Source organism: Myotis daubentonii, chromosome 20, assembly GCF_963259705.1.
Source record: "Myotis daubentonii chromosome 20, mMyoDau2.1, whole genome shotgun sequence".
Taxonomy (NCBI): Eukaryota; Metazoa; Chordata; class Mammalia; order Chiroptera; family Vespertilionidae; genus Myotis; species Myotis daubentonii.
The window spans coordinates 9,833,445-9,857,524 of NC_081859.1; the positions used below are offsets into that span (position 1 = coordinate 9,833,445).

The following is a 24,080-nucleotide window of genomic DNA, read 5'->3' on the forward strand; positions in this document are numbered from 1 at the left end:
TTTGAACCAGGGAAGCAATGAGATGTAATGGATATATATGTGGATATAATGAGGAATCTGGAGAGATTGTAAATGTTACATTAAAAGGATTTGAACAGGCATACTACCACCTTTGGGCCACTGTAAGCTCATGTCTGCTTTTATAAAGTTTTATTGAAATGTGACTATCCTTGTGTTACGTATTGTCTGTGGCTGCGTGGGGCTGTACGGTCTGCAAGGCCTATAATATATGTTATCTGGCCCTTGGCAGAAAGGGTGCTGCTCCTGAGTGCTAGGTTCGGGGCCGGGGCCCCTGGAAGACTGTAGCCGCCATAACTAAGATGGTCCAGAAATCAGGAAAAGCGGGTTGGAAGCATGAGATGTCCAGCGTTCAGTGTTAAGTCTTGTATCTCTATGAGGCTGGATCCACGTGGAGATACCAGGCGAGTTGCTGGACATACAAGACTCAGTTCAGGGAGATTTGCAGGCTAGAGAGACACGTGGGAGTTGTCGGCAGAGGTGCTCCCAAACAACGGAGGGGTTGTATTTAAAGTTAAGGGACCAGGCATGCCTGGGCTCCTTGCCATGGTTTGGGCTGGGAGAAGGAAATTGATTTGCATGTTTTTGCAATGGAATCAGGGCCCCGGGCCCCTCTGGTCTTTGGCCCTGGTGGTTCGCACAGGAGCCCAGCCCCCTGTCTATTCCTCCTCCGGGGGGCATCATTGTAAGTGGAGAAAGAGATCAGAGAGGGGAAGAGGTCTGGGTAATTCAACATCCAGACATTTGGGGTGATGAAGAGGAACATGTGAAGAAAATTAACCAGGATGGGGACTGAGGTAAGAGGAGACCAAGAAAGCGAACTCCCCAAAGCCCAGTGAAGGGGTTAATTGTTTGTTAAATTAGTAGAAAAAGATCCTCCTGCAGCCCTAACTGGTGTGGCTCAGTGGATAGAGAGGGCGTCGGCCTGTGGACTGAAAGATCCCAGGTTCGATTCCAGTTAAGGGAGCACATGCCCGGGTTGCAGGCTCGGTCCCCAGTAGGGGGCGTGCAGGAGGCAGCCCATCAATGATTGTCTCTCATCATTGATGTTTCTATCTCTCTCTCCCTCTCCCTTCCTCTCTGAAATCAATAAAAAAGATATTTTTAAAAAAGAAAAAGACCCTCCTGCTGAGGTTGGGGTTCTCTCTTCTCCCAGGTTCCTCGGGGCTCCTGAACGGCAGCACTGTCATCGGAGAGAACACGGGTGTGTTTGTGGGAGGCCTGCCGCGGGGCTACGCCGTCCTGAGGCAGGACGTCGGTGAGTGTGGGGAGGCACGGGATTGATATGTTGTCGCCAATATTTAGAATAGTATCAAATGGCATTCCTGAAAAACATGAGTAATGTATTCTTTCATATGTCATGTTGGCTTCCTGTATCAATATGCCACAGATTTCTACTGGGTCTCTCCCCCACCCCCAAAAGGAACCACGTATTACCTGCATTGAAAGTCTCAGTGATTAGTCTTTGATGTATCAGAGTTCATTAAACTTGGACTTAAATGAATTATACTAATTTCAGTCAAAGTGATGATGTTTTATTTGAGCATTATGGGTCAATTTTTTTGAGATTTTTAAATTGAACACAAAACAACACTGAAAACAGAAATGGCAGTGGCTTGATTTTCAGTTTAAGTGAATGGGGCAAAGAACTGGCCAGACGGTGGGCAAGGCACTACTCAGGCCCTGGATATCCGTCAATGACTAACATGAGGCCTTTGCCACGATGGAGAGAGCAGATATGCCAACAGATAATCCCAGCCACGTGCCCTAAGTGCCGGAATTGGGGCACAAATTAATTCCTATATTTGAGGACGTAGAACAAAAACTGACTCTAAAGTGAAATTAATAAAACTAACATGAATGAAATTAATCTAAGGAAACAAAATCACCCTTCCTAGAAATGAGGTCAACTTACTGACTGACTTGTATAACAGACTAGTTTATTATGATGATGGAACTAAACTGTAAACCATGCGTTTAATAGAAACACTTCCTTCAAATACTTTTAAAATGTGACCATTCTTTCATTTTTAAGACCGCAGCTGATGAAATCTCCTTGTTAGCTCAAAAGTCAATATTCTTGCTAATACTATAAAACTAAGGGTTTTTGCTTTAGCATCTCTTTCTGCATATAGGATGGGTCTGAACCAGGGATAAATATTCTGTTACCACTTAGCATAGGTGGTGGTGTGGCATTTACATGAATCATTAAGAAGTTTGCAATAAATAGGTAGAGAGCGAGTGCCCAATTCTTTTATTTTAATTACACATAAAATTAATTGCTAGCAAAGCATTTTTCACAAGACATATTTCTTGATGTCTGTCAACTCCTGCAGGCATAGTCCGAAAGGGTTTTGTGGGCTGTCTCAGGGATGTGCATTTTATGAAGAATTACAACCCCTCCGCTGTTTGGGAGCCTCTGGTTTGGCAGAATTCGGAAGAGCAAGTCAACTCCTATGACATCTGGGAGGGATGTCCCTCATCATTGCAAGAGGGAGTCCATTTCCTCGGAGCAGGTAGGTTCTCACGTAGCCATCGGTCATTGCTGTGCACCCATGTTCCATCCTTGGCGTACTTGGCTCTCCCCTGCCCAGTTACTTGGACCTCATGTGAATACCTAGTTATGCCTGATGCCCAGAGTTTAAATACGTAATATCAATGGTAAGAATCATAAATATCTCTTCATGCGGAAGCTCTGTGATGGCCCAAAGCAGCTCTGAGTATCCATTTGTCAGTCCATTGTTTTACTTAGAATGAAATGTACTTAGAAAGATGTTTCAGCCCAGCCAGTGTGGCTCAGTAGTGGAGCACTGACCCAGGATTCCAGAGGTCACTGGTTCAATTCCCAGTCAGGGGAGGTTGTGGGTTCGATCCCCAGTAGGGGGGGTGTCCAGAAGGCAGCTGATCCATGATGTTTCTCTCTCTCTATCCTGCTTCCTTCCTCTACCTCTAAAAAAAAAAAAGTGTTTTAAAGGAGTTACCAGATTAACCCACAGATCTCTGTTTATCATGTAGAGGGACAGTATTTCTCAGAGTGAAAGTTCAGCGTTGTAAGGAGGTAAGTAGGTCCTGAAGGGAGAGCTGGAGAATATAACCACTGTCACTGCCATTTGTCCCAAGGCTGCAGCAAGGGGGGAGGTGCAGTGTCCCTGGCGTGTCCCCAGCTACTGTCTCTGCCTGGAAGCCCCCCAGGGTGAGGGGTGGAGGGGAGCATGGCCACTTGGGGGACATGGATTCTTCTTCAAATGAAAGCCCACCTTTGCATCCTGTCTTTAGAATGAGGTTGGCCAGTTACTATGTTGCTTAAATTACTTTCAGAATAGAAAGCCACATGCGTACACTTCCATTGCTCTTTCTCGTCGCTGTCATTATTCAGAGTTTCTATGAAGTCAGTGCAAGTGCTTATTGTTAATGGTTGTATGAAACAGTAACAGTCTTAGTTGTAGCCTTGATTTAAAGAATGAAGTACTTCCTCTTAAAAGGTGTGTCACGTTCCTTCTGCCACTTCTGTAAAGTTACAGGATTTCTGTTACATGTGTGTGTCGTTTTTTATTGATTTCAGAGAGGAAGGGGAAGGGAGAGGGATAGAAACATCACTGAAGGGACATAATCATCGATCGGCTGCCTCCTCCATGCCCCTACTGGAGATCCAGCCTGCAACCCGGGCATGTGCCCTGACTGGGAATTGAACCTCGACCTCCTGTTTCATGGGTTGATGCTCAGCCATTGAGCCACCCCAGCTGGGCTACAGGGAGATTTCTTAACATTGATTGGCATCTTCTTTTGTGAGAGATTTACCCAGCCACAGTGTGTAGCCTCAGGGTATCTTAGGACATACAGTGCTGGCAGTTTTCCATTCCACGTGCTGATATGTGCATATTCTTTTCTTTGAAGGGTTCCTGGAACTTGATCCAGGCACATTTCATGGCGGCCTGGACTTTGAGATTTCCTTCCAGTTCAGAACAGACCAATTGAATGGGTTGCTCCTTTTCATTTACAACAAAGACGGACCTGATTTTCTTGCCGTACGTTAATTCTTTTAATTAAACATATTTTAAAATATCAGATTCCATTGTAAAATAATCAAACCATGAGCTTACATTATACTAAATTGGGGGTTTCTTTCCAGATTCACTTTTGTTTTTATTTTTTTCTCCCAAGCCACGTCACTTTCCATTCTTGGAGGCCTTGCCCGATTCCCAGAATCTCTCTCATCAACCCCGTTTCCATCTTGGCTACGGTGTTACTTCACAGACTCTCTCTGCTGTTAGACAGTGTTTATCTCAGAGCAGCAGGTCCATGGCACATAGCAGCGGGCTCCATGTTTATTGCACGAATGGATAGTTAAATGAAGAGCTGCTTACCTGATGTCCTTCACAAAGATGCTGCTTACACAGAGCAAAAGTAGTAATTTTCATCTGGCTTTACTTATTTGTTTCATTAGACACGATTGAGCTCGAGTTTTTAAGTATCCTGTGGTCGCTGATTTGACTTCTGACAAAACAACAACCCAGTAGAGAAAATAGCTATCATGTACCATTTTGAAGGAAAACTTAGTGGAGGCATTTCCTGTTTCATGAAAAATTGGGCAAACTATGTTCGTATTAGAAAATGGCACCTTAATCTGAAAGAAGCAATTATGTGAGTTAGAGATTTAAACTAATAAAACTGAAATAGTACATCAAAATATGTCTTACAAATTTGAAATTGAGTTCACTAACCAGTTAAAATAAACTTAATAAAGCTTGACATTTCATTTTTTTATTGTCATATTTCCCCCCCAAAATTAAATTGATATACAAAGTAGTATTTTCTCATTTTCTAAAAACTCAAAAACAGAACCATAGTTCAAACTATTCTGTTCTCTTCAGTCACCTATGCTTGTGTATAATCTTTACCTCGTTGCATCCCCAAAAAGTATCTGCCTGCCTCATGTTGTGTCATGTCATATAATCATTGCTGCCTATGACTTCCTTTGACTCACTACAGTATTCTTCATGTGAATTATAAGCTTGCAAAGTACTTCATTGTATGCTACTCCAGTTTGGCTTAAAACAAAGTAGACTCTTTTTATAGAGCGCTTTCAGAGACATTCCTTTCTTTTTTTAAAAAAAAAAGTATTTTTTTTTTATTGATTTCAGAGAGGAAGCAAGAGGGAGGAAGAGATGGAAACATCAATGATGAGAGAGAATCATTGATCGGCTGTCTCTTGCACACCCCACACTGAGGATCAATCCCACAACCTGGGCATGTGCCCTGACCGGGAATCGAACTGTGATCTCCTGGTTCCTAGGTCAATGCTCAACCACTGAGCCACGCTGGTGGGGCTCAGGTACATTCCTTGCTTTTCTTTAAGAAAATGAACTTCTCCTCTCTCCCAAAGTGTCATTTTTAGTCTATTTTTTAAAAATCTTTTTTGCTGAAAGTATTACACATGTCCCCTCATTGACCACTTCTAGTCCATCCCCATCCCCCACAGCCCCTCACCACATTATTGTCTGTGTCCATGGGTTATGCATACAAGGTCTTTGGTTGATCTCTTCCCACCCATCCACCCTTCCTCCCCTGCCTTCCTCTGAGAGCTAGTCTTTTCATACGTGTTTGGTTCTTTACTATGAATCCAGGTGGAGCTGAAGAGTGGAATACTGAGCCTCCGGTTAAACACCAGCCTTACCTTCACCCGAGTGGACCTGTGGCTGGGGCTGTCCTACTGTGATGGGACATGGAATAAGGTGACAGTTCGAAAGGAAGGTGCCCTGGTGTCCACCAGCCTGAATGAACTGATGGAGCGCGTGTCACAGCCCAGAGCCCAGCCGCTGGCGGTGAATTCCGCCGTCTACCTGGGAGGAGTCCCCCCCGAGCTACAGGACTCTCATGCACACCTGGGTTTGGAGCCAGGTAAACTCCACCTGGAGGGATCGCCAAATCATGGCAGCCCTGGTCCTACCAGGTTTGGGTGGTTCTGTTTGGGTGGTTCTTTTTTCAAGATGTAGCGATAGAGTGAGGGTAAAAGCAACTCCTGCCCACCCCTTTATTGCATAATGTGAAGTTACAAAAAATATATATATATCACGAATTTCCATAGTTTTGTATCTTGCCCTTAGGAGCATGCCCTCCTCCATAATCATTATATTTATAATGAATATATGTATTTTAACATGTCTTCAGAAAATTTAATTTACATATTATATACTTCTATTTTTTCCTGGAAAACATATGTGGTTCTGGGTTTTTTTGAAGACTGATCATTAGCTATATTTACAGAATAAAAACATAAATTAGGTTGGTGTGCAACTGGGAAACGGGTGTTCGGGTCACCAGGGCTGTTTTCTGCTGTAAGTGCTAAGTGTCTCCTGCATCTCCACGGCCCCCTCCTGCAGCAACGCACACAGAGAGCTGGGTTTAGCCAAGTTTCAAACATGCTTGTGAAAAAAATCTATGTTTCATTGATTCTTCATAACCAGGAAGGAAAAGTTAATGAGTGCATGAGTCATACTGAAGTATTTAACTCATATCACGGGTTTTAACATAAGCAGAGGAAAAAATAACTCACGTAACTCATAGCATTTAACTCACATAATGAGATTGAGCATAATTAGATAAATTGTTTATTTTGAAAGGTACCAATGGCTGATTTTGTGCTGGGTGCCGGGCATGGTTCTGAGAGCTTTCCACGAGATGGAGTTTGTTGTCCCTAAGGAGCCTGTGGGTTAGGTGTTACTACCCATATCTGTGTCCCATCTGACTGATGAGGAACCTGAAGAGCAGGGAGGAAAGTACTTTGTCCAAAGTCACGTGGCTGGAAAGCAGCCAGCAAGCCCTTTGGTCGGGCGTCCAGGCGTCAACGTCCACTTTCTTGTAAGACGTGCTCTCTTCATGGGCATGGGCCACTGTTCCTTCTCTATAAGGCAGTGGTTCTCAACCTTCTGGCCCTTTAAATGCAGTTCCTCATGTTGTGACCCAACCATAAAATTTTCGTTGCTACTTCATCACTGTCATGTTGCTACTGTTATGAATTGTAATGTAAATATCTGATATGCAGGATGGTCTTAGGCGACCTCTGTGAAAGGGTGGTTCGACTGCCAATGGGTTCGCGACCCACAGGTTGAGAACCACTGCTATAAGGCGTGGGGGGCGGGACACAGAGACCCCCAGCCTGTGGCCCGGCATGCTCCCATGTAGAAAATGGTCTCTACCAGGTTCCAAAACCCATGCACTGTGAATGGTTAAAATTTCCACAAAGCAGCTTTTGCCTATTTGGTAAGTACATAAAGATTTAAATGCCTTCGAATAGAAAATATATGGCAAGCTCTAAGAAGACTTTTAGAAGGGTACGGGTAAGGAGTTAATGAATATCTGAGGTGTACGACAGTAATGACATTTTCAAGGCACTTAAGATGTAACAGAGGCTGGAAATATTACATCCATATAAAGGCTTCTCCTGAATTCAGGTTGCTGAGGTGAAAGAGAGCTTGGAAACCCTTTATCTGAGCAAGATGACTTGACCTTATTTAGATCTAGGGGGGAAAAATCCCTACCATGCATTTTACTTTATCCAACACCCATTCCCGTGAGGGCCCTAGAGACATGGCTTAAACTGGGATTGTCATATTATAATGACAGAAGTTTAGAACATCAACCTAGACCCAAGGGGAATGATTTAATCTACGCTGTGACCAAGTCTATAATCCTGAAAGATACTTTATTTATGGGTAATACTAAATTTTTATCAGTGCAGTATCAGCTACCTCAGGCGGTCTCAAACCACTGATAAAATATGAAGTACAGTACAATTTAGGACTGGGACATAGTAGGAACTCAATAAAATTAGCTATCATCATCATCATTGTTGTTACTGCTCACCAACATACATTGGAATTGCCTAGAAAGGTTATTAAAAATGCATATTTTATGACCCTGTTTCCTCCGATTCCAACGCAGATGCTTTGATTGCTACTGGTCTTTACAAGTCACTGCATGTTTTAGAAGGAGCTCAGGAGACTGTTCGCTGTGTAGAGGTGCTGCACAGCGAACTCAGCTGCAGTTCAAATTCACCGAGTTCACGTGCTGTACCTTTTTCCCTCCGTTATCCACAGTCTTAGAAATCCCTCCAGGCTTCTCCATCAGCACCTCTTTCAGAGCCTCTGTTTTGTGGTCATATCAGGGCTGTTTTTTGGGTGTGTTTTATTGATTTTTTACAGAGAGGAAGGGAGAGGGATAGAGAGTTAGAAACATTGATGAGAGAGAAACATCAATCAGCCGCCTCCTGCACACTCCCTACTGGGGATGTGCCCGAAACCAAGGTACATGCCCTTGACCGGAATCGAACCTGGGACCCTTGAGTCTGCAGGCCAACACTCTATCCGCTGAGCCAAACCAGTTAGGGCCAGGGCTGGGTTTTTTTTGTGTTTGTTTTTTTTTTAATCCATTAATGTTGGAATCTTCCTTTGAATCAAATGCAAATTAAGTTCTCTGTGTATTGTGGATATGCTGGGCAACATACTTCGCTGGCCATGTACTAGCTCAGATCCTGGGCATTTAGCTTAGAACTGCCTGTGGGACTGTCACTGACTACTAGGTTGAAAGTGCGGGCATGACACATGATGTCACAGGTCATGCTCCCTGGAGGGGGTGACACTGGGGCTGAAGCCAGCCTTCCGGCCAGACCACCAGCCTGGCCTTGGACTGCCTCCTTCAGAAGGGCTCCTGGCTGTGTCAGCCCAGGGTTCTGGGCCACCTTTCAATTATGTGGCGACCTGGGAGCGGGCATAGACGGGGGAGGGTTTTTTGTTTGTTCATTTGTTTGTTTTTGATTCTCACAAAGGCAAGGAAGCAAGAAAAGGAGGCGCCCACACTGCTCCCACTCACAGACCCTCGCCCCTCTTCTTATCCTCCCGTCCCATTCAAATCCAGAAGGAAGTTGGGGAGTGTTCCTGATGGGAATACTTCTCCCGGCGCAGGTGGGAAAGAACGTTGCAGACTTCATTCCCAGAACCCTCTGCTCGATCCCCAAGGTTATCTTCTGAAAATGTTTGAATTCCTCAGAATGGATACAAAATGAACATAGCAGTTTGTTTTCAAATATATTGTTAATGATTTCAGAGAGAAAAAGAGAGGGGGAGATAGAAACATCAAAGATCAGCTGCCTCCTGCACACCCCACACTGGGGATCGAGCCTGAAACCCAGGCCTGTGCCCTTGACCAGGAGTCGAACCGTGACCTCCAGGTGCATGGGTCCAGGCTCAGCCATTGAGCCCCATTCTTCATCTCCAGAATGAAGGCAGACTCTGTCTGCGGACGTTCCCACATTTAAAATCCCATCCTGTAAATTAATTTTTAAGATATTTTTTCTCACAATTTTAAAGATTGCGCTGAATCCAACGTAACGAAGTTTGCCATCTTAACTATTTTTACATGCACAGTCGAGTGGCATTAGTACATTCACACTATTGTGCGACCATCACCACCATCCACCTCCAGAATTCTTTCCGTCTTGCCAACTGAAACTGTGCCCCTTAGTAACGGGGTTTCTCATAACAGCTCAGGTGTTGGCCACGGCTGCCTTTCGTGGTCGCTGTTTGGCTGGTAATGTGCAGAGAAGTCGGGTGATTGGGCTCCGTGCCGTCAGAAAATCACTGGCAAAGAAATTTGAATTCTTAGCTTTGGGTTTTCAAGCAGATGCCTTTGTATTGAGCTTCATTGCTTTTAATTCAATTCACCCACCTTACGGAGCATCTACTGTGTGTTCACGATAGACCAGCAGTATCGATCGGCTGGGCCTAAAGGAATGTGAATAATAGCAACGGCGTTTAAAAAGGAAATAGGCCCACGTAATGTGTTTGGAGAGATAATAAGACACCATATAAACTCTGAAGAGAACAATGTGTTCATTGTTACTATGAAGTTATTTTACTGCTCAGCCTTTGCATGATGTTTTATTTCCACTCTCCGCTGAGGTGCTTTCGTCTTGAAAAGAGCTAATCATGTGCTAGTGTGCTAGGGGCCTTGCGAACTTGACCGTGTTCAGTTCAGGAGTGTGTGTGTGTGTGTGTGTGTGTGTGTGTGTGTGTGTATAGGTGCGCACAACAGCAATCTCAAAGGCAGGCTGCTCATTTCTTCTATGACCATTTTGTGCAGTTTTCTGAGCAGAGAACTGCCAAGCCTCCCTGAGCTGGTCTCTGTTTACACCCACTAGCCTGTCACTCAAAGCAACTGCTATCCCCCAGCCGGCTGGCTGCCCTGAAGTTTTCCAACTGAAAACCAGTGCATCCCCCTCCGTTTTCTCCACGTTCTGTGGTTCAGCTTCATGGGCTTGAACTGCGTGGATGACACATGCAGGGACACTTCTGGGTGTGGCCATTGTCAAAACAACCCTGGTCCCTGTCATGCCACCTCGAACCCCAAACTGGGACCATTTGTATGTTCACGGTGTGGAATACAGTGAAAATGGTCGAGCACAGCCGTAGCCCCTCTGTCTGTTGATTTTACAGGGACTTCGTTCTGTATCTCCGAAGCGATTAGTGAGGGATGCAGGGCAGTATCTGAGGACCCCAGTGTATTTCAAAACTCTGTTCCCCCTCCTGGTGTCCTGCATAATATCCTCAAATGGTATTTCTCCCCCAGTGATCTTGTTGAAAAATTATGCTACTTGAGATATTTATTTTTGTGGCCCTTAAATACTCACTTTTGTAGGTAACTTAACTTTTCGGAATCGCGGGCATGTGGATCCCCCCACCTCTGCCTTAATGTGCAATGAGCTAAATATCACTCCAGTAGCATCTGCACAAGGAGGAAATGTAGACCTGAAGAGGCATAGCACAGGCGTTCAGCTGAATAAAGTTCAGTTGAATTATACTCATCTGCTTATATTTTTTTCCCAAATAACATCAATATAAGCATTTCCTTGTGACAGGGGAGAGGGCACCAAGGGTTCCCCCAGGAGATGTGCAGGTTTAGAGATTGTATCTAACGCCCCCCCCCACCCCTCACCCAGATGCCCTGCCGAGGACAGAGAGATGGGTGACAAGTGGCTCTCTCCCTGTGGGTGACCAGGCTCTCCCTGTTGGCCAGGTTTCGGCGGCTGCATGCGGGACGTTGCGTTTGAACGTGGCACCGCCCTCCGCTTGGCATCTGTGTCCAGCGGCGCTGTCAGAGTCAATCTGGACGGATGCCTGTCAAGTGACAGCGCCGTTAACTGCAGGGGGAACGACTCCATCCTGGTGTACCGGGGCCCGGAGCTCAGTGCCCAGGAGCGTGAGCTGCAGCCCTTCACAGGTAACGTGGGGGGCTCCATCCACGTGACATGTCACCCACCTCCTCCCCCTCCTCGTCCTGTTCCCTCCTGCCAGCCCCTCCCCCTGTTCCATCCTGCCAGCCCCTCCCCTTGTCTGCAGGGACTAATATTTTACTTCTTCTACTTCCTCTTTCCATGTAAGAATACCTGTACCGTGTGATGGCCTCGCACGAAGGGGGTTCTGTCTGGAGTGACTGGAGCCGGGGGCGCACAACTGGAGCAGGTAAATAGCTTTTCTCTCCTCCTGTCTATGTGCCCACACATGCACATGCCTGTGCACCCATGTTTGCGCATGTGAAGGAAAGGGAAGGCCACCACAGTCTTGGCGCAAGGAGCATGTTGCGCTCTGTAGCAGAGCGTGCCTTGGTTGGCTGACGCATCTGCCGATGACTGAAGTGCTTTGCTTTTTTGGGAATTTAGTAAGTAGAGGCTGAGGCTTGACTCTTTCCTCTTCTGAAGAAGAAATGTTTAATTTGTCTTAGGGATTTCACAGCCTGCATCTACAGTAATAGGCTGAGGACAGGAAGCTGTGATAGACTGGACAGGCCCCAGGAAGTGACGTCGGGATGACCACTGAGGGGGTGGCCTCCCTCTCCCAGAAGGTGACCTTGAAACCTGTGCCCTGGTTGGAAGCACCTGGGTTTGGTCCCGTCACGCCAGACGTTTGCGATGGTGCTGACTGCAGGGTCTTAGAATGGCTCTCCCGGGACAGAAATTGCTGACTGGTCTACTCTTCCTTTCCGTCGGAGTGGAGACAACTAGGAGTTAGATAGAATGCCCTAGGTCTCATCCCAGACAACGGATTTATGAGTGCGTTGAGCGTCTTACGGTGATGATCCATCACAGCAAGGCGTTCCTCACAGAAAGTTGTGTGAGTCAGAAGCCTTCTACCCTTTTGGGTCAGGTATCTGTGAGAGAGGCAAATACATTTCCATATGATGCCACTTAACGTCTCTTCACATTGATCCTGAGCAAGTCACAGTTTATCCAAAGATACGTTTTTCCCCAAGATATTCTCTCATACTTTTTTTTTAATCAACAAAGGGTGACTGACCCAGGAATCTTTTGCGGAATCTTGTCCATCTAAAAGATGACTGCGTACTGAGATGGGCTACTAAGAATAATTTTCAAAGCTCTCTGCCTACAGATTCTCCAGAAGAAGACATCATGCCCCTTTTCCCAGGGTGATTTACATGATCATCTATTTGTAGGGAAGACAATGAATTGAATGTTCAGAGTTTGGAAAAAGCTCTGATATAAAATATTTTCTTGTTACTGGCATGTCCTCTGACCCTATTGCACACTTTTTATTTTTTTATCCTCACCCAAGTATATTTTTCCATTGATATTTAGAGAGAGTAAAAGGGAGGGGGGGAGAGAGAGAAACATCAGTGTGAGAGAGACACATCCATTGGTTGCCTTCCACAGACACCCCAACCAGGGCTGGCAATTTATCCGACAACCAAGGTAAATGCCCTTGACTGGAATCGAACCTGGGACCCTTCAGTTCACAGGCCAATGCTCTAACCACTGAGAAAACCATCCAGGGCCCACTTCTCTACTTTATTAACAAATACGCCATAAAGCCTGCCTTTCATCTGATTCCGAAAATCAGTATCTGGAAAGTACATCACTGAATGTAGCTCACTAGTCTCCTTTTTGAGGACCACTGAGAAAATATGCAAATAGAGCAGTGAATTTATAGCGACAGTCTGACCACCGAGTCTTTATGCCATAAATTCATATTTACAATCTGACCACAACCCTGAGCAGTGACATGCTCCCGGGGGTTGGAGAATAATTGCGCTATTTAATTATTTTGGAGTCAGTTTTGCTCTGTCCCTTATGAGAAGACCATCTGTTAGACAGCCCTGTACTTTGCCGGGCACCGCATTTCAGAACTAATAAAATCAGCATCGCTCCCGGGATCCCTCTGCTTGCAGCTCGACCGTGTGGCCGGCGTGCTTTCTGTGGGCGCCCAAGCTGTTTTCACGGCACAGACCCCAGCGCTTCGCCTCCGCGCTTCCTCTCGGCCTTTGTGCTCATGTTGTCTCCCCGGAAGCTGGCCTTGTTTATTGGTCTGAACGGTGATGTCCAAGCAGGAGGCTACTGGATGGGGGAAACCCAGAGCGACCGTCCCCGACGGGGCCCCGGAGTCCAGGAGCCACCACAGCAGGTCTCCCATCCATCATCCTGCCAGGGCTTCCTCGGGCCTTTTCTGTGTCCCCAGCGCAGTCAGCTGTGATGAAGTTTTTACTGATCAGATCCGTGGAAACACGTGATAAATAGTTAAAGGTATAGATTTTTAAAATGAGGGGACACAGCTTGTAAGTGAAGTTTTGCAGTTGCTTTAAAATCCCTTCTTTTGCGTTAGTGGGTTTGTGTGTGTGTGTGTTTAATATGTTTTTATTGATTTCAGAGAGGAAGGGAGAGGGAGACAGAGATAGAAACATCAATGGTAAGAGAGAATCATGAATCAGCTGCCTCCTGCATGTCCCCCACTGGGGATTGAGCCCACAACCCGGGCATGTGCCCTGACCTCCTGGTTCATAGGTCGACACTGAACCAAGGAGCCACACTGGCTGGGCTGTGTTAGTGTTTTTTGATACTCTGTAGAAAACATCCCCCAAAATGATTGTGTAGAATCTCAAGGACACACGCTTCTCCACCCCCTGAAATGCAATTAGGAATGCATCTGTATATCATATCTGAGAGAATTCTGATTTTTAAAAAAATAATTTTAGAACAGTTGAATGTAGAAAGTGAGATCAGACATCCCAGTAAAATACCATCACATTTGTGATAATTTTTGGCTAATCCACCGAAGATATAAAAGTGTCAAACCGCTGTGTATAATAACACTCTTAATTACCTCGCTTCAAAGGGGGACATCATTCCATTGTTTGAACTTGTTACCTGCCCACCGTCCACCTCCTCCCTTATGAGTGATGTTTGAAACATGTCGGCTCCATTAAATGTTTGGGGAAAGCCTGGACCAGACTCGAAAGCACGTTATGTCGATGGAGTTTTGATGGTTTTGAAATATCGCTTAAGCCGAATGGCTCAAGATGTGCAGTCATATTAAATCAGTGCTGAAAAGTTACAACTCTAATAAATTGTATTTATGCTAATGGTCGAGCCTGATTTACTGCGGCCATTAAAAGTGAAGAATGGGGCAGCAGTCTCCTCCGCTCGGCCATTTCCTCTTATTTTCTCTCTCACTCGTCCGCAGCTCCACGCAGCGTGCCAGCCCCCTCCAGAGTCCGCAGCATAAACGGATCGAGCGTGGAAGTGGCCTGGGATGAACCTGGGGAGGTCAGAGGTGTGATTGAGAAGTACACCCTGAGAGCCTGCCCTGAGGGTGGCGGGCCCGGCCCACCCCGCACCCCCTGTGTCACGTCTGAGCTTGTGCACACCAGCAACCTCACAGGTAGAGGCGACTCCTCAAGGGAGTAAACCTTATTCATTGGCTTTTTGTTTGAATTTAAGTAAAAGCATTCTTTAAGGTTTCTTTCCTCCAAAAGCATTAATTACTCATCTATATGTGCCTGCTTAAAAACAGGAACCAGCCTGGCTGACGTGGCTCAGTGTTTGAGTGTCCACCTATGAACCAGGAGGTCAAGGAGGTCCAGGTTATGGGCTAGAACTTCAATAGGGGGTGGGCAGGAGGCAGCCAATGGATGATTCTCTCTCATCATTGATGTTTCTCTGTCGTCTTCTTCTCCCTTCCTCTCTGAAATCAATTAAAAAACACATAAAAATTAAAAGTAATAGTCGTTAAACAACAAAACAACCATCTAATGAGATGGAAGCCTGCGTCCATTTGAGGTGAAAAGAGTCATCATCGTGGGCTTTTATGCATAGCTTCAGTGCAAGGCTGCTATTCTCTGTCCCCAGGAGATTAGGTCAAAGGTGTCTAGAGCTCTTAAAGCTCTTCAGACATCTTCTTGGGATTCTGCATGTTCACACAGCACCAGCAGACCTACCTCACCACGCAAAAAATGCACTCTCTGGGACCAGCCCAAGTTCATGGCACCATTATTTATTGTAAAATTGCTGATTAAACCTAATTACGTCCGGGTACAGGAGGATCAGAGTGCCAGCAGTTTGGTGGGCGCCCCGGTGAATCAATTTCTCATGGGGCCACGCAGACCGATGGGAGTGGATTAGACTCATGGACATCACACACATGTCCCGGACTCAAATCCGTGCACACGTGTGATAAGAGCAGCTTACAGCTTCATGAAGTGTTACAGCACCTTAAATAGAAAGTCAGAGTAAGTCCTTGACCAAAAAAAAAAGGAAAATACTTCATAAATATGATAGAAATAAAAACACATGTTTTCCTCTGTCAAGGAATTTATAACTTGAAAAATCATACGGATTTTGGAGTGGCCGTAATGATCTTGTCAGGGGGCTATTGGTCAGCCCCCTTGAGCCCTTACTTCCTTTTTTAGACTCTTTAGCCTCTACAGCTCAAATATAACAACAGTTTCTTTTTCATCTATTTTTACTTCCTTTGTTTTTATTTTTACCACCTGATAAAAGCCCACCCTGAGTTAGTCCACAGTTTGACTTTGCCCGATGGGCACGTTGTAGCTAAAGGGGCTAGAAAAATACACACACACACACACACACACACACAGTTTATCACTAAAAATTCTCAGCCTGCATTTTCCAAACGGGCACTTGGTCATGACGCCAGTCCTATCACATTTCTAAAATAAGCTCCTTCTCCCAGCCTCCTCATTAAATATTTTATATTTTTCCAAACTGTCTAAATGCTAGCCTCGCTTTCTCACCCAGCTCGGTGGATATTTATATCAAACCATCTTAAACACCAGAGGAGAAACCGAATCTATCACATGGGTTTTCTTACTTTCTTACAACCAAGTAGATGCATCAGTTGCATTTTTCTGACCCATAAGGTGGTTATTGGGGTTTAAAGGAATCAACACTTTAAAAATAATTCTCACTATAGAATCGGTATTAGCCATCACCGTTATTTTCGTTTTTCTTTTTTACTTGTCTCTTGCCTGTGTGATCTCAGGGGAATTTACAAACATATCCCCAGACCAGAGTCTTCTCATATATAGAATGGGGGTAGAAACCTTTTTTATGTTTTATAATTGTTGTAAAGATAAAAAATGAATTTCCTACATAAAGTATTTTGCTCAGAGATAAGCACTTAGTAAGTGGCCAGGGAATTAATTGTCTTTATGCTCTTTAGTCTCTAGATTCTAGGTTATTGCTTCATAATTGTTTCCCTTTCATTTTCCTGATTTTTGCAGAGTTGATTCTACTCTGAGCCTTTTGAGATCATTTTTAAAGTTTTTTTGTGTGTGATTCTTTTATATAATTTGCATTTGTTCCTCATGTCACCAGCTTGCCTCCCTCGCAACAGTCTCAGTGTTTTATCTCTTTTGTTTGACATTTACCATCTCTCTCTCATTTAATCGATTGATTCCAAGTTCTTTTTTTTCTTGTAAAATCCTTTTTATAATCTTCATTGTTGAAAGTATTACACGTGTCCCCTTTATTCCCCCATTGACCTCTTCCAGCCTGCCCCTACCCCCAGGCCTAGGCCTTCCCACCCTATTGTCTCTGTCCTTGGGTTATGCATATATGCATGCAAGTTCTTTGGTTGATCTCCTTCCACCCACCCGCTCTCCCCACCTTCCCTCTGAGGTTAGAAAGTCCTTTCCATACTTGTGTTCTGCCTTGTGACTAAGATCAAGTGTAGAATCTATTCTTAGCACATTCCAAGTTCTTGTAGGTCTTTTGCATAGCATGAAACTGAAGAGGAGGAAACAGGTTTCTTGACTTATCTCCTCCCAGAGCACCATAGTGGGGTCTAAAGGCAACCCCAAGTTTGGCTAAACGCAGCCCAGCCCCTAATTATAGCAGTCAGTTCCCCCTCCCTAAACTTGTCTTTAGATTGGTGTTCACTCAAGAAAATGAAATCATTTTCAGATTAATTTACGGGACATCTAGTGGTTAATAAGAACCTTTGCTGGGATTAGGATGGGGTCCACAGATAAATTTGTGTGGCCTCAGTGTAATCTGTAAGCCTCAACTTTTGTCTTCTCAGTATTTCGAGAAGGAGGGTGCTGAGAGCTCATGGACGTACTGGACCAGCTCCAGATTCCACTTGCTCTGGGCTCTCCTTCAAGTCAGGTGTCCATTGGCCTGTGTTTCATGTCCTGCCATGTGTGTATAAACCTTGGGTCATTACACTGGGGCTCTTACATGGCAGTACTCAACCAGGTGCAAACTAAGCCGTGCCGGGAGCTTTACAAATGCTGGCCCCCGGGCACCGCCTGGGGCGGCCTCAGTGTTTGGTCTGGAGTGCAGCCTGGGTGCTGGTAGGTGGGTATTTTCTCAGTGTCTATGGGTCACGCGGTAAAGCCAGGTCCAGGTCCCTGGTCCAGGCAGGCAGAGTCTGACCAACGGTCAAGTCTCAGTTTTGCCCAGAAATTCTCATAACAGCTTCCACCTCCACCTGAAACTTGAAAATGTAGGACAAGAAAATGTTAACCATCTATAGAAAAATGATTAAAGAATAAAAGTAGCTACCTAAAATCAGCAAAGGAAAATATTAGTCCTATAAATAGACCAAAATTAAGTGAAATGGGTTATTGAAAAGAAATAGGAAATGATGGTCAGGCTTACAAAATGCAGAAGGCAAACGGAGTGGCGGGGGGATGAATATGAGGGAAGGCAACTGGGAGAAGAGTGAGACGGAATATTTACCACTAATGAATTTGGCTACGGGAGGATTAAATGAGATAAATCCCAGAAGCATGGAGAGTCCAAGGGTTAACAGCCCCACTCAAGAGCAAATGGGCCCCTGTGGGCCGCGGCGGCCAGCTGCCCTGCCCTCCCAAGGCCAGGGTTCAGAGCAGGGCGCGCTTGAAGTTCATTTCCTCGCTGGCGCCCCAGGGCAGAAAGCCCAGCAGTCACCACGCCTATGTATCCTCAGACTTCTCGCAAAGGCCTCCAATTAACAGCGTGGCTCTGAGGATTCTCCCTGCAGCCCTGTTAACACGGGAAGCTGCTGCCCTGGGAGACAGCCCTGGCGTTTTCTGCTCAGAAAGTGGCTTCTCAGTTGGATTTGAGATGATGTGAAGAATGAGTGGGTTCAACAATGTGCACGGACACAATTATTTCCTTTTCTTTCATTTTTTAATTTTTATTTTTTTAATCTTTATTGTTGAAAGTATTACATGTCTCATCTCCCTTTTTCACCCATTGACCCCTTCTAGCCCAACCCCACCTCCCTCCCCAGGCCTTCACCACCCTATTGTCTGTGCCCATGGGTTATGCATATATGCATACAAGTTCTTGGGTTGATCACTTCCCACCCACCCTCCCCTGACTATAATTATTTCTTTTTATTTTTTTCTTAAGGTGTTTAAACATATATACTTCATTATCAACATAATTTGTAGTGCTAGGGATATAATTGGTACATAGAAGATATTTTCTCATTACATTAAGGTAAAGTCTGGGAGTTATATTTCTTTCGCAAATAGAATCATAGATGATAGTATGTATTATTCACTATAGTTTCATAGAAGAATCAATAATAGTCTTTCAGATAACCCGGATACTAGTAAATCTAAATATAAGTAGAAATGAAAGACATTTTAACTTATTAAGACAGCTTTTGCTTAGACAACTGGCTCAGTCTTCATTTGCAGTAGAGGCTAGTCTACCTGAAGCAAGTGGGTGACATACTGAAAAGGTGTCTCTCCCTTTTCTCTCTCTTGCACAGCTAGTAGTATAATTCCCAACTCTCTTGGTCATGAGGAGATTCCTCAGTTGCTTAAAAATGCAGATTCTTGGGTTCTACACGGGAGACTCTGCATACTTGGGCTAGGATTACTGAAACCTGCCTTTTACCAAGTGTTCTCCTGCAGATGGTCCAGGGACCACATGCTGCAAACTGGGGAGGGAGGAGGGAGCGACGGCCAGCTGAGAGGGACCCTGTCCCCGCTGGGCTGATTGCCCGGCTTCATGTGTTCCTGCCCCTGGCTCCTAGCATGAGCTCCGTGAGCAGAACATGCTAAGACAGTGGAGACGGAGGCAGTGTCAGCAGGGCCTCTGCTGTGATGGAGAGCTCTTCTGGAAGGAGGGGAGAACTATTTGGGTTCTTGTCAACTGCAGATTCTGATGCCGGGACTGGGGATGTGGCGTGAGAACCCAGCCCCCCTTCACTGTGATCCCCAGTAACAAGGCTCACTACTTATATAGGAAATGAAAAGTGTCCTTTATAGGTGATTTTTGCCTTATGCCTGACTTGGGAACTTAACCTCAGTGATGAGTCCATCCATAACTAAGATCCTGCTCATTATGTGTATGTATACATATATATGCATGTATATGTTATATACAAGTTATGTGAATGTACTATGATTATATTTACTCGAGAAGCCTGCAGAGAGATGATTATAATACAAGCTTTGATGCCAGGTATGTTGTTGTTCTGTTCAACTGAGAATTCCTACTCCACAGTTAAGACTGCCTATGCTATGGCCACTCTTTGTGCATCTGAGTTATTTCCTTCTTAGACAGTAAGCTCCTGGAAGGCAATAAGTTTTGCATTCATTTTAAGTCTTGTCCATTTCCTTGCTCAAGATAGCTGATCAGTACACTTTTACTGAAGGAACAAATGCAGCTTTCTGTCGCTAACCCTATAGTTAAAGGAATGTTAATACAGTATTATTCTATCCTGCTGCCTTGAGTATTGGGTTACTGTTTCTTACTAAAGTGTCAGCAATGCTGTAGTTCCCTAATTCTTTTTTACTTTTATTGATTTCAGAGAGGAAGGGAGAGGGATGAGAGAGAATCATTGATTGGCTGCCCCCTGCACTCCCCCTACCGGGGATCTAGCCCACACCCAGGCATGTGCCCTTGACTGGAATTGAACCATGACTTCCTGATTCATAGTTTGACAATCAACAACTGAGCCACACCCTAGTTGGGCTGTAGTTCTTTAATTTTATGAAATAATATACAGAGCAGTCACAACTTAATCATATATTTCTAACTCAGTATGTATATTCCCAAAGGAAAAACAGTGTTGATAAGCTGAATAGAATCTAAATATTAGTTTTAAAACTTAAATCTCATCAGGGAACTGAACCTCAGTATATTTGTAATTACAACCAATGGAAGCCAGTGTTGCTGCAATGATGATAATTACACAGAGCAAAACATATTCATTTATTAAAAACAAAAACATTATGTACTGTGTTTCAACCAAGTGCTGGATCCTGCCTTTGCAATCTTTTTGTTGTTGCTGCTGCTATTTCTTTTTTATTGTGGTAAAATACACATAATAAACACACTGCTTTTACATCACCAAAATATAGTCCAAGAACTCCCACCGAGTATAATGTTATGTAAAAGATGAAAAGTTTTTTGTGGGAAAAAATAGAATAGATGAGTTTTTCATTTTCAGTTAATTTCACCTGAGAGACAGAGAACCCGAAATAACAGTGACTTAATAAGCAAGATTAAGTTTTTCTCTCTCTGGTGACGGACGTCCAGTTAGTCGATGTCGGGTGGACTGTTCACAGTGCCAGGGACACATGCGTTTCCTCTTTCTGGCAGGACACCCGTAGGGACAGGGCTGCTGCCTCCCGGTCCCAGGCGGCTGCTCGAGCTCAGCTGTGCAGCCTGGGTTCCTCGCAGCGGAAAGGAGGAATGGTTGAAGGAAGACGGGCACATTCCCAGGGAAGACATTTCAGAAATGGGTCCTTCACCTCTGGTGACATTCTGTGGCCAGAAACAGCCACATGGCTGTGCCTTGCTGCAGAATGTGCTGGGAAACGCACTTCCTCCAGGGGGCCACCTCCCCGGCTTTAAAAAGTACGTCTTCTATTGTGAGGAGGAAGAGGATATAAAAGAGGGTGTTTAGTGGTCGCTGCCACAACTGGCAGACATCACAAGTAAATTTCAAGAATTCATTTTGATGATAGTATATTAAAAAAATGAATTGCGAGCGTCTGCCATTTCCATAGTACTTCATAAATTAATATTACATATTTGTAGTTTATTACAAACTCTTTCAATGTAAATCGTGAAAGAAATGGGTCTGAGAAAATTCACAGGAACAAAAATATGGCCTGTGACATAAATAGTAAAAATAGAGATGATGTAATGGCCTGCTTAGCTAATGCGGAAGAATCTCATTAGGTAATGCAGTGTTGATGAGTTAATAGCTTTGTCTAAGTCTCCCGAATACCTAATGAGCCTGAGCTACTTGTACGTTGTGAAATCTTCAGACAGAGCTTTTTGCGGGTTATGTTTTTTATTTTATGCTGTAATAATTTGTAGAGAAGGATGTAGATTTCTTTTCGATGACATGTTGTGCCAGAAATGATGGTAATACATAAATCTTGCTGTATAGTGATCTTCAACTAGGCATGTCTATAGTATTTGATGTAAATACTTCAAGGATTAGATTTGATTAAAGAAAAGGAACAGCCCAGGCCATGTGGCTAAGTAGTTAGATCATCGGCCCATGCACTGAAGGGTTACGGGTTTGATTCCCAGTCAAGGGCACATACCTTGGTTACAAGTTCAAACCCAAGTCCTGTTTGGGGTGCGTGCAGGCGAGAACCCATTGATGTGTCTCTCTCACATTGATGTTTCTCTCTCCCTCCCTCCCTTTCATTCTCTCTCAAAATTAACGGGAAAAATATCATCCAGTGAGTATTAACCAAAAAAAGGGGGGGGGGGCGACTCCAAATTTTCTGTTTTCTAACTTTCATGACCTTTTTATATTTATATTGTATTTGGAACAAGTTAAAAATGTTACATACATAATATATGAAAGCCCAATGTTATAGTAAACAGCAACACATACACTGATATAACGAGCATTTCTTATGAATCAGTTGCTCTGTAAGGGAATATTGTAGGTGCAAATGCTTGCTCACTTGGGGGATAAGCATGTTCCTTTCTGTTTGTGCATAGTAGGTCTCAGCAATAAACGTGGATCTTTGAGCACAGTTTTAAGGTGGATTTTAAGTGAAATACGTGCCCAGAAAAGGATGCTATTATTTTCAGTCATGCTTCTTGCGCCGGTCTTCTTCCTTCTCATAGAGCGGGGTCTTAGGTCAGTGGCAAGGCGGTGACCTTGGAGTCAGGAGGCAGGTTCTCCTCTCAGCTCTGCTGCTGGGCTTGAGCGACCGAGTTCCCGCTCTGCCCACCCATCAGCATCCCCCTTGGGGTGGGGACCTAGGGCCCCAGCAGTGAGGATGACCCAGGCTCTTTCCTTTCCTCTGTCTCCTTGCCCGCCTCCCTGAACAGGGAGTCCTGTCTTTTCTTGGAGCATCCTAGTGACTTCAGTGTTCACCCTTTAAGTTAGATAAAGAGTTAACACGAGTGGGTACCTCAAACCTATTGCAGAATTAGAAGGACAGGGACAGATAATGCAGTTCCTACCACAAAGGCACGGATTGCAAATCTGAGGTTAGATGTCAGCCCACTAAGAGAATCTTTTTTAAAAAAAGTATGTTTTATTAATTTTTTTTTTCAGAGAGGAGGGGAGAGGGATAGAGAGTTAGAAACATCAATGAGAGAGAAACATCGATCAGCTGCCTCCTGCACACTCCTTACTGGGGATGTGCCCGCAACCAAGGTACATGCCCTTGACCGGAATCGAACCTGGGACCCTTCAGTCCACAGGCCAAAGCTCTATCCACTGAGCCAAACCGGTTAGGGCCCACTAAGAGAATCTTAACTTGATAATGCTTTGAGGTCAATAAAAATCATTGTTTGAATCATTCTTTAAGCTGGGGTTGGACCCTGTATTATACAAAGAAAATAAAAGAGTAAGGCAAATTTTTTCCTATTTGTAAGCAACAAAATCTGTTTAGCCTGTGATTCAAGGTACATGGTTTGCTTCACTCCTTACTAGAATATTTAAAGGTCACAAAGTCCATTTGACGTAAATAAAATGTAAAAAAAAAAAAAGTATTTTTTGAGTTTTTAAAAAAATTGCCTTAGGTTTGGGGAGAGTGCTTTTGTGTGTTCCACCTTTTGGTTAAAATGAAGATTGACCTTCGTTTTCTCAATATTAGTGATCCTAATTTTCATTTTAAAACAGTACCGAAAGCACAAGGGGAAAAAACAAAACCATTCACAGATGCCAGCTTCCTGGGCCACTAAGAACCAGAGGAGAAGCAACCGGGGTGTGTTTCCCCATCTCTGCTAGGCCGTTAAATTTTCATCCATATTTAACAAATGTCGTTACTCAGTTTCATGGGGTCACTGTGTCAAAATGTCTGTGTTAGAACTTTAATTTATCTCCCGAGCTTCCTTGAAGTGGGCAGGAAGCATGGCATCCTGGATTGATTTACTCTTTAATCCCCACCCTGGAGGGGTGTGCCGCTCCGAACTTCTTCGGAGATGTGTTCTTAAAAATTAGAATCTGCCAGCTCCAGCTCTTCAGCTCTCCTCCCCCCGCCCCCCCCCCCCCGCACCCACCCCCCAGCTGGTTGTCTTTCCAAAAGTGGGCTCTTGGCGTTCTGTCTCCGGGTGGCAGCGGCCGCTCCGGGGGTGCCCTTCACCAGATGGCCCTCTTCATAAATGCTCACCTCACCTTCTTGATTCAAATGTGAAATGCCAGCAAATAAAGAGGAGCATTGTGTTCTGATGGGTTCTCTGGAGATGGAGCGGGGCCCTGGGGAGAGGAAGCCGGAAACAGCTTTTCTGTTTGCTGTGATTGCTCCTAATTACCACCGGCCAGTAGATA

General features: G+C 44.6%; 1 protein-coding gene across 1 annotated transcript in view; it reads left to right on the forward strand.

Annotated features, from left to right (window-relative positions):
* The window catches only part of USH2A (usherin), a 390,811-nt gene that overhangs the window by 147,966 nt on the left and 218,765 nt on the right, over nucleotides 1-24,080 (forward strand). Inside the window, exons 23-29 of the mRNA XM_059677365.1 lie at nucleotides 1,175-1,276; nucleotides 2,355-2,534; nucleotides 3,913-4,043; nucleotides 5,643-5,916; nucleotides 11,089-11,292; nucleotides 11,454-11,534; nucleotides 14,544-14,741. Of these exons, the coding sequence (XP_059533348.1) occupies nucleotides 1,175-1,276; nucleotides 2,355-2,534; nucleotides 3,913-4,043; nucleotides 5,643-5,916; nucleotides 11,089-11,292; nucleotides 11,454-11,534; nucleotides 14,544-14,741 (1,170 nt within the window). The remainder of the gene's footprint in view (nucleotides 1-1,174; nucleotides 1,277-2,354; nucleotides 2,535-3,912; nucleotides 4,044-5,642; nucleotides 5,917-11,088; nucleotides 11,293-11,453; nucleotides 11,535-14,543; nucleotides 14,742-24,080) is intronic.